The sequence below is a fragment of the Perissodus microlepis genome, chromosome 10 (assembly GCF_051167445.1).
Source record: "Perissodus microlepis isolate ML-2025 ecotype Zambia chromosome 10, ASM5116744v1, whole genome shotgun sequence".
Taxonomy (NCBI): domain Eukaryota; kingdom Metazoa; phylum Chordata; class Actinopteri; order Cichliformes; family Cichlidae; genus Perissodus; species Perissodus microlepis.
In genome coordinates, this window is record NC_140470.1 from 28,001,609 (window position 1) to 28,015,265 (window position 13,657).

Genomic DNA, 13,657 nt, shown 5'->3' on the forward strand with positions numbered 1-13,657 from the left:
AGTATCGCTGTAACAGAGTTCCTGTTGCTTTCCCGTCAAAATACAGAACACTAGTGTCGGTGATCTGGCAGGAAGCGCCTGCTGCTGCTGCTGCTTGGAAGCATCATTTGCATGGACTCTGACCGGAGCTAAAGAAATTATGCCACATTTCAGACTTTCACCTGCACCTTGCAATGAGTGAAATGACCCATGTTATTAGAAATAAGGCACAACAACCTTTCCATTTGGCATAGGACTAAAATATAATTTGAGACAAGCATTTATAGTCATACATTCAACAAATTCAGAAAAATGAAAACAAGTGCCTGAGTGTTCAAAAGGAAACGAAAAACAACAAAGGAGAGAATTTAATTCACATCAAATCACGCTTCCAGATAGTCAATACAGCAGCCAAACAGGCAATGCGATAGTGTTCAAAGGTACAAAATGTAGTCTAGAAGAAAGACTGACTTGTAGCATAATCTTAGAGCATCCACAGTCATATTTTTTTCATACAGAAAACAGTATCAAACATTAGGCAAAGTCATCTCATGACAAAACCAAGAACATATGCATGCATTTATGTTTTTTTATATAATATTGAGCTTGCATACAAAGGCAGACAGATTACAAAATCAAAATCACATGTCAGTTTTATTCATTACATATTAATCAGAGAGAGGGGGAGGGGGGAGGAGAGGGACCACTGCTGTGTTAAGGAGTATATTGAGATGCCAGCAAAGTTTCACAGCAGCCTTGTGTCTCCCGTATCGATGCGGCTGAAGAGACTGTTAACACTTAAAGGAAACGGAGACGTGAGGCCAGCTGAAATGCGTTAAAGATTTCACTCCCCAGCTTTGAAGGTGCGACATCACTTATCAAAATCAAATTTTTCCTCAAAATGAACGGAAGCAAGCGCGAAAAGGAATCTAATTATTCAAACAGCACTGTGTCAGTAATGAAACTCTGGGTGAAGAAGGTCAAATAGTATAACAAATGGACATCAGAGCTGTTCTTCACAATCCAACAGCTGCAACTAGTGAGTTAAAATGATACGACTGCAAAAGCAGCCAGCCACACCGACAGAGTCGACATGCTCCTGAAAGAAAAAGCCCAAACATGCCTGCTCGATCGCTTACAGTGACGTGAGGTAATGACAAAAAGCTGTTAGCTAAATTGCAAGCCTGACAGGAATCCCGATCGCTATGTAAGGAGTAGTATTTGTGCGCTGCTTCTGGGTTACCAGCCTGTGCACGGTGGATGAAAGGCGGGTGTGGTGGAGGACATGCATAAAAAGGGTCGTACTGGGGAATCGAACTATATATGGCATGCATCCCAACCTGGTGATCTGAGGTTTGAGTCCTGGGATTCAGGACTGCACAGGGACTCGGGGTAAACTTTAAAGTGGACCTGCTATGCTCATTTCCAGCTCAGTATTTTTATTTCTGGACTAGAGAAGCTCTGAATGAATCATGGTTCAAATCAATGCTTTTTTATAGGTCGTACGTTGAATACTGATTGGTTTAAAAGTGGGCCTGAACAGGAACGGGAGTGAAAGTGGTGTTCATCACAAATGCGAAAAAACCACATCAAAGATTAAAAAATGTTGCAAGATAGTGCCTGTAGTGGCCAGTTTTAACTGTTTTTAACATTTCAGCCCGTCTTTGTGTATCCAGTGGTGAAAGTCTGTTGCAGCCTTAGCCATGAAATACAAAGGGGCCCCTTTAGCTGTAATTATAATTATCATTATGCTCTAAAGAATCTGACACCACCAACGACAGTGGGGTCACGTGGATGGGCTCTCCATCTGTCATTACAGTCTTTAAACATCGGCACTGCTGTAGTTTAAAGTTTGTCTGCTCTCGGGGGAGAAGCATTGTCCTGCCTTGCCAGGTGAAACACCTCTGGTTATATCGCAACAACAACACAAGCAAAACCAGCCCACAGACTGTGCTGTGTCACTTATTTTTGACACTGCCCCTAGTGGCAGTGCACAACTACAACATGTCATCAGTAATCGTAAAAGCTGTGCGTAGGCTCTATATGGCAGCGGTCCCCAACCTTTTTTGCGCCACGGACTGGTTTATGTCCGACAATATTTTCAGGAACCGGCCATTAAGGTGTTGCGGATAAATGCAACAAAACAAAACCAGTACTGGTAACAAAGAAAACAAGATTTATTCATAACACACGGAAAAAGACCCAGGGAAACCGAGTTAACGAAAAAAACGATCAAAAAATAACGCTTAAAAAAACAAAACAATAAAAACCCTGAAAACCATAAATTTCACGGTCAGAGTCCCGGGGGTTGGGGACTGTTGCTGTATGGGACCCAGGCACAAACATACCAGTCTGTTGAGCCAGTGGTTCTCAAAATGAGGGGCAGGGCTCACTTGTAGGGCACAGAGCCACTGACCACAAGACAAAATGACGTGCATCTCACTTGAATGAAAATTTGCAGGTCAACCAAATAAGCAAGACTTAGCTAACATGCTAACACTTAACACTTAAAATATAACTTAGATCTGTTTTTATTTATAATGACTGATTAAAAAAAAGTGAGAATATAGTTCTCCTGGAGTTTGGAATATCAGAAACACTTAAAAAAAACAATATTTTAAAACCAGCTCACGTAGGATTAGCTTCCCCTTCAATCACACAACCAGAGCTGTGTGCGCCCAGTGACCAAATTCGGGACATACTCTCTTTATCCTGAAATACCCCAGAATGATGTCACATCATACTTTCCTGAAAAACAGGAATGAAATTGGCTCACAGGAGTTACCTGCACGTATGCTGGGCTCAGTATTTGAACCTTTGACCATAATTAATACGAGCAGAGATCATTGGAACAGTATGTATGTGACAGAAAGCAAGGATAAGCATAGTAGGTCCACTTCGACAAAATATATTAAAATTAAAACAATCATAAGTCATTCAAAGTAAAATGTTAACTCACTTAGAATTTTTTGAGTGAGATAAGCCCTGGTAGTCCGCTGCAGGGTGAGTTCAACCATGTCTATTCCCAGATACGTGTGCTCAAATACAGAGCTTCAGATCCGACGTATGAACAATATGAACACTACAGAGCACTAAGGTGCAGGACTTACTGTGGAATAGAAGGGGTTAAACATGTACATTCTGTTTGATACATTTCTAGTGGAGGTGCTCACATAAAAAAACAACAATATAGTAACAATACACATACACTGCTAGTATATTAAAAATGCTGCCCTTCTCATCCGTGCCCGTCTTAGCGAAGGTCGCATTGCACGACTGAACGACCGCAGTGACTTCAGCCAAAGAGGGCGCGTTTGCCCGTTTAGCAGCAAACTTGAACTTCAGCAGGAATAGGCTGTTGTAAACAATACATGCTTTTTGTGTTGTAATTTCTATTTTTTCTCTTTTTAAACATTTGATGTAAACTTCCTGTTTTTGAAATTCGGCCCTTTTGACAAACAGCAGGTACATTTTCATCCAGCTGAAAATGCCATCAGCGAAACTCATTTTCAGTAGTGTAAACAATAAGCTGCACACACACATACGCGCACACACACAATAGAGCTTCCCAATCAGGTGGCATTGTGGCTCAACAAGTGATTTTCACCAGACGAGTCACCCACTGAACTTCATTCTGTTGTTGATTACAGCTGCACTCAGCTTTCCAGCACTGAAGCACGCTGTGTGGCGTGACGGCTGCACATAGCGACTGTGGATGTTTCCTATTTTCTGCATGAAATATGTCCACAGAGCATCAGAACAATGAGATTTTTCTGCCTATATTCATATCCATGCAGCTCCTGGATAATCACAAAACCCCACAGTATCGTTACTATTCTGTGTTTTTTGCACTTGTCTAAGTGACCATCTGCCTCAGATTGACTCAGGGGCACTTTGCTGTTTGCAGTTTGAAAGAAATGTAATCATGCCCTTGACGTTTGAACCCATTTTCTTTCACTCTTAAGAAGTCTCAAACTTAAGAAGTTAATTTTGACCACAAAGAAAATCCAGCTGATTGAAAACAGCGCTGCGGCCTTGTACCCATGATTCACCTCTCAATTATATTATAACGCTCACTGGTTTCAGTTTTTCTGATTTTTTTGAAGTCTAGATGGGATGACTGAATGGAACAAACACTTGCAGAGCCTCGATCCTCGACCACAAAAGTCAGCAGATGACGGGTGGAACTTAATCGGTGGTTGGTCCACATAGTTGGTGACATTTTGTCATGTCTCATACAGAAACATGCAGGGATGCCATGAATAACTGCTGTAAAGAAGCCTTAAGAAGGAATTTACGCTCAACGTTAGCGTATTAGTTCTTTAACCTCTTGTTTTAACCTTAAAGGAGAGCATCAGTTTTTACATGGCTTTAAAGCCAGACTTTGTTACCTTAGTAACCCAGTGTGCCTTAGATTTCACTGACGGGTTATGGTGGTTGCTCCAGTTGTGATACTGCCTATCGAGGCCTCAACATGCTTCAAACAACGATCCCATCTTTATATAATTATATGTAGCAGCCATATTAATTCAATTCAATTCAATTCAATTTTATTTATATAGCGCCAAATCACAACAAAAGTCGCCTCAAGGCGCTTCATAGATACAGAGAAAAACCCAACAATCATATGACCCCCTATGAGCAAGCACTTTGGCGACAGTGGGAAGGAAAAACTCCCTTTTAACAGGAAGAAACCTCCGGCAGAACCAGGCTCAGGGAGGGGCGGCCATCTGCTGCGACCGGTTGGGGTGAGAGAAGGAAGACAGGATAAAAGACATGCTGTGGAAGAGAGACAGAGGTTAATAACAGATATGATTCAATGCAGAGAGGTCTATTAATACATAGTGAGTGAGAAAGGTGACTGGAAAGGAAAAACTCAATGCATCATGGGAATCCCCCGGCAGCCTACGTCTATTGCAGCATAACTAAGGGAGGATTCAGGGTCACCTGGTCCAGCCCTAACTATATTAACCTTGTTGTTTACACGTGCGTCTTCAACAATGTAGCTAAAAAGTCTAAAGAGCTTTAAAAAAACCGGGGTAACTGGACTTCTTTGGGTTTATGAAGGCGCGTCACCTTTTATCCAAAAATGCTTCTTCAATTCTAAAAACAAAAGGTCATATGATTTATCACGAGTCACAAGAGGGTCGGTACCATCATACTTTGCCCCAACTCATCATGTGACCATCATGTGACCTATTGAAGTCAAACATCTTCACAAATTTAAAGAAGTCTAGTTGTCTCCTTTTTCAGGCTTTCTACACTAACGTGACCTGGATGACTAAGAAGCTACACAGACACATTGTGCATGCCTGGTTTAAACACATCTGTGCCCTCTAAGTTTGTCTCCTTTTGAATTTTTTGTAGACACTGTATTTGATATGCTCGCTGGATCTTCTCCACTCCCTCAAAATGACGACCATTGCCTTGAATTTCACTATAGTGAATTTGGCAAGAAGTACGATTCTGTTGTTGTGGCTAAAAAACATTAGCGTGTGAAGAAAAACACTAGAGGTGAGGCTGTGTCTGCTAAATGTTCTTCCTCAGACTCTTTGGGAGGTAAAGGTCACTCCCTTTTAACTGAATTTTACAGTGCAAAACCCTATGAATGTGAAAAACGCTCAATTCAGACCTGATGCACCACCTTTGGGCCTTTTCTTCTGTTATACTACTTAGATTCTTTGTTGTAACCAGAGATAGGCACAGTTACTGTATATCGAGCCCATGATGTGCCACACTGGAATCTGGATCTTTCTCAAGTTTCTCACCCACATCTTCCAAAGCCGAACCTTTCATATGATCATTGCTCTCTGTCACGGTGAAAGTGAATGATACACTCTCAAATGACAACTGCATGGCAGGAGTCTTGCATTCAGCTATCCATCGTTGCTGATATGTGTGACTGTCTCTTCATGTTAGGCCTATGATGGACTCACACGAAGGGTCCAGGGTGTACCCAGCGCAGCTCCAATATGACTCGTAGTTGGATAAGCATGAAAAAACAAATGGATGGATGACTAGCCATCTGGTGCTGTGGTGCTAATATCAGCAGCTGAAATCTGACTCCCACATACTATACATCAGTCTACAGCTGAATCCAAATAGATTGTGGAGGCTGTGAAAGTATACTTTTTTGTTGTAATTTAGACATATTGAAATCAAATGTAACTATATTCTTTAAACTGGCTAATATGGATTAATATGATGCTAGCAGGTTGATATTGTTTGCAATATCTTTCTTAACAAGTAAAATCCACAATTAAAAAAAGGTTTTCTGCTTTAGAACTGCAAAAAGCAAAAATTATTTTATTAACTTATGGTTTAAAATAACTAAAACTACCTTTACAGAATAAAGTTAGTGAGTATTGGAGGGTATTGTAACTCCTTTCTACTTAAGACTCACTCTCGATGTGTTTGCAGACCACTTTGCATTTACTCATTAATCTCTGGTTTCTTCCTGTTTAAAGGGAGCTCTTCCTTCCCACTCTTGCTTGTGTCACTCTACTTGCACATTGGGGGCCTTCTGATTGTTAGAGGTTGCTGTTTATTATTGTAGATTATTTGGCTTACAATATAAAGTAGCTATAGGCAACTCTTGCCGGAACCCAGCTCTCTTTCTCTGTGGAGTTTTTGCCTTTACACAAGCTTCACTATTAACTCTACCAAACAAACAAAACAGCAGTTTTCATTGCAGAGAGTCATGGTTCAGACATGGTTTGAAGCATAATGAGACCTCAACCTGCAGCCGGTTTTAAAGACTGTTCTCCATAAACTACACGAAGTCTCTATGGCATTGCTCTCATCTGCCCAAATGGAAAATACATGCTCCAAATCTAGAACTTGTATTAATGATACAAAATATTTGCTACATCCTTTGTTAGTGTATCCACTACTTTAAATCCTAAGACTCTGCTCATAGCCATGAAATTGAATTCACAAGGTTTTTCCTGTGCAGCTTTATGGATTAGTGGAAATTCTTTAACTGCTGTAAAAGATCTCATCAAATAGATTTTGCTTCTTTTATCTTCCACCGTTCATACAAGAATCCTTTAAAGTCAACACTACAATCCCTGTCAGTCATCTTATGGATTGAATTTCTCTTAAAAACATGAAATGAGCAGCTGTGCAACCTCCTTTCTGTATGTGTGAAAGTGTTGTTGAACACAAACATGAGATGTGTATGTTTTAAGCTCAGCCCTGTGGAGAGGAAATACTGTGTATTCCCAAAGAGAGGCGTCTCAGGTCGATGCGGGCAACACGAGGGCGACCCAGAGAAGACGACCTGGGTGGAGAGGACGGGGAGGATGCGGGAGTCCTGGTGCAGCCGGCGAACAGGTTGGACGAAGGATGTGTGCGTTCAGTCATTTAATGAACCGGGTAATTCATTGGTCAACGTGTGCCAGCGTTCAATTTTTTTGTCCTTGTTTTTGAGGCAGTCAAACCAGTGCTTGAGCCTTTCTCCATTTGCATTGATACCCAGAGATACACCACCTAAAAGGAGGCACAAACACAGAATGAGTTCTTATTAGAAAGACAGGAGACAGGCAATACAAGACTTATAATGCATCACATTATAATATCAGTTTATATTCTTAGCATCATAAAACAGCTGAAAAACAATATTAAAGATGAAACACCTTTTACAAATTATTTATAAGTTGGTTTACTAAAGAGAATCAGTTATGTTCATTTCCAGCTCTGTGTGTTGCATCACTGGACTTTGCACGGCTCACATTAAAATAAAAATCCTTATATGTTTATCCTATATTAAAAGTTACAGCACCCTCCAGAAATTTATGCCAAACGTAGTGCTGTCCATTATGTTTGAACATTTAGTCTCATATGGCCAAAGAACGTTGTTACAATAGTCTTTTGGTTTATTCGGATGCAACTTTGCAAACCTGAGCCGTGCTGCCATATTATTTTTTGAGAGAAGAGGCTTTGTCCTGGAACCCTTCCAAACAAACCCTACTTGTTCAGTCTTTTTTCAATTCAATTCAATTCAATTTTATTTATATAGCGCCAAATCACAACAAAAGTCGCCTCAAGGCGCTTCATAGATACAGAGAGAAACCCAACAATCATATGACCCCCTATGAGCAAGCACTTTGGCGACAGTGGGAAGGAAAAACTCCCTTTTAACAGGAAGAAACCTCCGGCAGAACCAGGCTCAGGGAGGGGCGGCCATCTGCTGCGACCGGTTGGGGTGAGAGAAGGAAGACAGGATAAAAGACATGCTGTGGAAGAGAGACAGAGGTTAATAACAGATATGATTCAATGCAGAGAGGTCTATTAATACATAGTGAGTGAGAAAGGTGACTGGAAAGGAAAAACTCAATGCATCATGGGAATCCCCCGGCAGCCTACGTCTATTGCAGCATAACTAAGGGAGGATTCAGGGTCACCTGGTCCAGCCCTAACTATATGCTTTAGCAAAAAGGAAAGTTTTAAGCCTAATCTTAAAAGTAGAGATAGTTTCTGTCTCCCGAATCCAAACTGGAAGCTGGTTCCACAGAAGAGGGGCCTGAAAACTGAAGGCTCTGCCTCCCATTCTACTTTTAAATACTCTAGGAACAACAAGTAGGCCTGCAGAGCGAGAGCGAAGTGCTCTAATAGGGTGATATGGTACTACAAGGTCATTAAGATAAGATGGGGCCTGATTATTTAAGACCTTGTATGTGAGGAGCAGGATTTTGAATTCAATTCTGGACTTAACAGGAAGCCAATGAAGGGAAGCCAAAACAGGAGAAATATGCTCTCTCCTTCTAGTCCCTGTCAGTACTCTTGCTGCAGCATTTTGGATTAGCTGAAGGCTTTTCAGTGAGTTTTTTGGACATCCTGATAATAATGAATTACAGTAGTCCAGCCTGGAAGTAATAAATGCATGAACTAGTTTTTCAGCGTCACTCTGAGACAGGATATTTCTAATTTTAGAGATGTTGCGCAAATGGAAGAAAGCAGTCTTACATATTTGTTTAATATGTGCGTTGAAGGACATGTCCTGGTCAAAAATGACTCCAAGGTTCCTCACAGCGTTACTGGAGGCCAAGGTAATGCCATCCAGAGTATGAATCTGGTTAGATACCATATTTCTAAGATTTTCAGGGCCGAGTACAATAACCTCAGTTTTATCTGAATTAAGAAGCAGAAAGTTAGCGGCCATCCAGGTCTTTATGTCTTTAAGACATTCCTGCAGTTTAACTAATTGGTGTGTGTTATCTGGCTTCATGGACAGATAGAGCTGGGTGTCATCGGCATAGCAGTGAAAATGTATGCTATGTCTTCTAATGATGCTGCCTAAGGGAAGCATGTATAATGTAAACAGAATTGGTCCTAGCACTGAACCCTGTGGAACTCCATAATTAACCTCAGTGTGTGAAGAGGACTCTCCATTTACATGCACAAATTGGAGTCTATTAGATAGATATGATACAAACCACTGCAGTGCAGTACCTGTAATACCTACAGCATGTTCTAATCGCTCTAATAGGATATTATGGTCGACAGTATCGAACGCTGCACTGAGGTCTAGCAGGACAAGCACAGAGATGAGTCCACTGTCAGAGGCCATAAGAAGATCATTTGTAACCTTCACTAAAGCTGTTTCTGTGCTGTGATGAGCTCTGAAACCTGACTGAAACTCTTCAAATAAACCATTCCTCTGCAGATGATCTGTTAGCTGTTTGACAACTACTCTTTCAAGGATTTTTGATATGAAAGGAAGGTTGGAGATTGGCCTATAATTAGCTAAGACTGCTGGGTCTAGAGATGGCTTTTTGAGTAAAGGTTTAACTACAGCCAGCTTGAAGGCCTGTGGTACATAGCCGATTATTAGAGATAGGTTGATCATATTTAAGATCGAAGAATTAATTAATGGCAGGACTTCTTTGAGCAGTTTTGTAGGAATGGGGTCTAAAAGACACGTTGATGGTTTGGAGGAAGTACTTATTGAAGTTAACTCAGAAAGATCAATTGGAGAAAAAGAGTCTAACTTAACATCAATGGTACTAAGAGTAGCTGTAGATAATATTACATCTGTGGGATGATTACTGGTAATTTTTTCTCTAATGATAAAAATTTTATTTGTGAAGAAGTTCATGAAGTCATTACTAGTTAACGTTAAAGGGATGGTTGGCTCAACAGAGCTCTGACTGTTTGTCAGCCTGGCTACAGTGCTGAAGAGAAACCTGGGGTTGTTCTTATTTTCTTCAATCAGTGATGAATAGTAAGATGTTCTGGCTTTGCGGAGGGCTTTCTTATAAAGCAGCAAACTATTTCTCCAGGCTAAATGATGATCCTCTAAATTTGTGACACGCCATTTCCTCTCCAGATTACGAGTCATCTGCTTTAGGGTACGTGTTTGAGAATTATACCACGGAGTCAGGTACTTCTGATTAGAGACCTTAGTTTTCACTGGAGCTACAGTATCCAGAGTCGTACGTAGTGAGGAGGTGAAATTATTAACAAGATAATCGACCTCTGTTGGGGTAGCGTTCAGATAGCTGCTCTGCTCTGTGTTGGTACAGGGCATTGAAGATGATAACAGTGGGTGGATTATATTCTTAAACTTAGTTACAGCGCTTTCAGAAAGACATCTACTTTGATAAAATCTACTCTCCACCGCTGTGTAATCAATTATTGTAAATGTAAATGTTATCAGGAAATGATCAGACAGGAGAGGGTTTTCAGGAAACACTGTTAAATGTTCAGTTTCTATGCCATATGTTAAAACAAGATCTAGAGTGTGATTAAAGTGGTGGGTGGGTTCTTTTACATTTTGAGAGAAGCCAATTGAGTCTAATAACAGACTAAATGCCATGTTGAGGCTGTCATTTTTAGCATCTACATGGATGTTAAAATCACCCACAATAATTATTTTATTTGAGCTCAGAACTAAATTAGATATAAAGTCTGAGAAATCAGACAGAAACTCTGTGTAAGGCCCAGGTGGACGATAGATGGTAACAAGTAAGACTGGTTTCTGAGTTTCACAGCTGGGGTGGACAATGTTAAGCATCAGGCTTTCAAATGAATTAAAAGTCTGTCTTGGTCTTTCATTAATTAATAGGCTGGTGTGAAAAATTGCTGCCACACCGCCCCCTCGGCCTGTGCTTCGAGGTTTCTGGTAGTTAGAATGACTCGGGGGTGTTGATTCATTTAAACTAACATAATCATCCTGCTGCAACCAGGTTTCTGTAAGGCAGAGTAAATCAATTTGTTGATCAATTATTAAGTCATGTACTAACAGAGACTTGGAGGAGAGAGACCTAATATTTAATAATCCACATTTCACTGTTTTACTCTTTGGTTCAGATGTGGATACTGTACTGTTCTTTCTTTGTAATTGTTTATGTTTAAGTTGTTTGTTGCTGGTTTTTAGTTTGTTTTTTGTCTTTTTGGAAGCTGACACAGTCTCTATGGAGATGGGTTTTTGGGGGGGTAGCAGGAGGAGAGAAGCTGCAGAGAGGCGTGTAAGACTGCAACTCTGCTTCCTGGTCCCAACTCTGGGATTTCTAATGCTACAGTCATGCACTTCAGCAGTGAACATGTTAACCGAGGCCTGTTGAGTCTGAAATTTTTTGCAGCTTCTCTGTGCGCTGCACAATCCGACCTTGGGGTGAATTTGCTGGGACGTCCTCTCTTTGGAAGATTGTGTTATTGTGTTAACATACATCTGAATGCTCCAGACCAGCAAAATTGCCAAAACTTTAACAGAGGTGCTCACACGAACTGATGATCGGTTGATTTAGTGCATTTGATTAGCACTTAGCTGCTATTTACGCTTTATATTCCTCTGGAAGCAGTGAGGATGTACTTAGCTTTTCACATGACTGCACAGAGTGCTGTGAAAACTTTGTCACAGTACTGCAGATACATCTGAGGTCTTGTGTTTCCCCTGAGCTCCAAAGATCTGATTGGCTTTTTATACAGACAAACAGGAAATAGAAGATTCCAGCTGTGATTTGAAAGCACAGGACATGGCACATTTTTCAAAATGTGATCATATATATTGTGATAATGTGTAAGTTCATTATGATTTATCATATTATGTGTTGACTTGTTATATTACATTGTTTTGGGGGGGGGGTTATTCATTATGTTATTATATTAACCTCAGTTGTGACATCTTTTTGAGTTGGGCCTTGTTTAATAGCTACTTCTTCAGATTTTTTTTGGAATTTATGGATAATGTTACAATTATTCTTAAGACTGTGAAATATCCATGGCACACAATCACAGCCGGCTTTTCCATCGCCCTTAAAAGTCTCATTACACAACAAACACACAATCCCACCTGTGTTGATCTCCATCTTTTTGTTGTAGCAGCAGTTAGTTTGTGTTTGCATTCCTTTTCATGTTGGAAATGCAAACCGAAACAAGTCCTTAAAAACATGCAGACCCCAGTAACCCTCAGGGAGTCTCAAAGTGTCAGCACAGTGAAGCCCAGCACTGCTTACCTATGAAGTCATTCGACTTTCCAATGTCGTAGTCCCATACGGTCACCTCCAAGGTCTTTTTGGTGAGGTCTGCATATTTTATGTCATAACAGAACTCCTGCAGAAAATAAAAGAGGGCAAAATAAGAGCGCCACAATTTTCTCTCTCAAAACACATGATTAATAATACCTCATCTTTTCAGATCACCACATTGGGGCTTTAAGAGTTTATTTATTCTGATGGACCATCGTCACACACACACATAAAAACACTCTAATGTGCAGTTTTTCAGTTTGCATAATTATCAAAACAATTCTGAAAGCTTTTGTTTCATTTCCTGCTGAAATACATTCAGAACACCTCATTAGGCTTTAATATTTTGTTAGTGCCATAAACAAGACGCTGTTTAATCTAGCTCTTCTCGCTCTAATGTTTTTTTTCAGTCACTACATAACCAGACTCATTTTTGTTAGTTAAGGACAGTCACAGCACAGCAAAGGTGTCAACGTATCTTAAACTCAGAGCGGAGGAAATTAAATGCGGAATACACACACGGCTTCTGTAACAGCATGACAGTGTAATCAATACAGTCCACTAAATGAAACAAGCATTTTCTTCTGAAATCAATTTGCAGTTTGCGAAGCAACAATCTGCGGTTCAATCACCTTAATGAAACCACAGCCTCGATATGGAGGAGGACCTCATTGCTTGTCTCCAACAGAAAGGCCAGGAGGTGATGGAAGAATATGGGCGCAAAAAATGTCAGAGGAAATGTCAAGTCGCTGGCCTGTGTGAGCGTTCGGCTGGGGTACGTCCACTCGTATACAAGCAGAAACGTCCGAGCCGAGCTGCCCTGTGGCCCGTTCAGCCTCAAAAACATGTTTGGCATTCTTGTTCAAAACGTGGCCGAAGCAGCACCTTTCTGATTTCAATACAATTTAAAATCAGCCATGAAGGGAGGTGTTTGGCTGTGAGACTGAGGAGCTCCGGCTCAGCTAAGAAGAACATAAAGGTTGATTACTTAAATTGCATCCTTCACGGTGAATTTGTCAAAGCAGCGGTATACAGCATGGTAAAGGTCTGGAGGCAATGCAATAGCGTTCAAAAATATATTAAGCTCCCTGTTTTAACAAACATTATTTGCATTTTTGGACAACTGGGCCAGAAATAACTGACTTGCTTTTATAAACTAAAACGCATTGTCCTCTTAACTCTGGCTTTTCAGCTGCTAAATGTTTGCA

At 40.6% G+C, this 13,657-nt stretch overlaps 1 protein-coding gene across 3 annotated transcripts in view; it reads right to left on the reverse strand.

Moving 5' to 3' along the window:
* Positions 1–217: 217 nt before the first annotated feature.
* The window catches only part of doc2b (double C2-like domains, beta), a 183,287-nt gene continuing 169,847 nt past the window's right edge, over positions 218–13,657 (reverse strand). For 2 of the 3 annotated variants that reach the window (XM_084940914.1, XM_084940915.1), the window contains 2 exons: positions 12,438–12,534; positions 218–7,470 (listed from right to left, as the gene is read on the reverse strand). In XM_084940914.1, coding sequence (XP_084797040.1) covers positions 7,337–7,470; positions 12,438–12,534 — 231 coding nt within the window. In that variant the 3' untranslated portion in view covers positions 218–7,336. Of the gene's footprint in view, positions 8,217–12,437; positions 12,535–13,657 lie in introns of all 3 variants that reach the window. The other variant, XM_084940913.1, reaches the window with a different exon arrangement.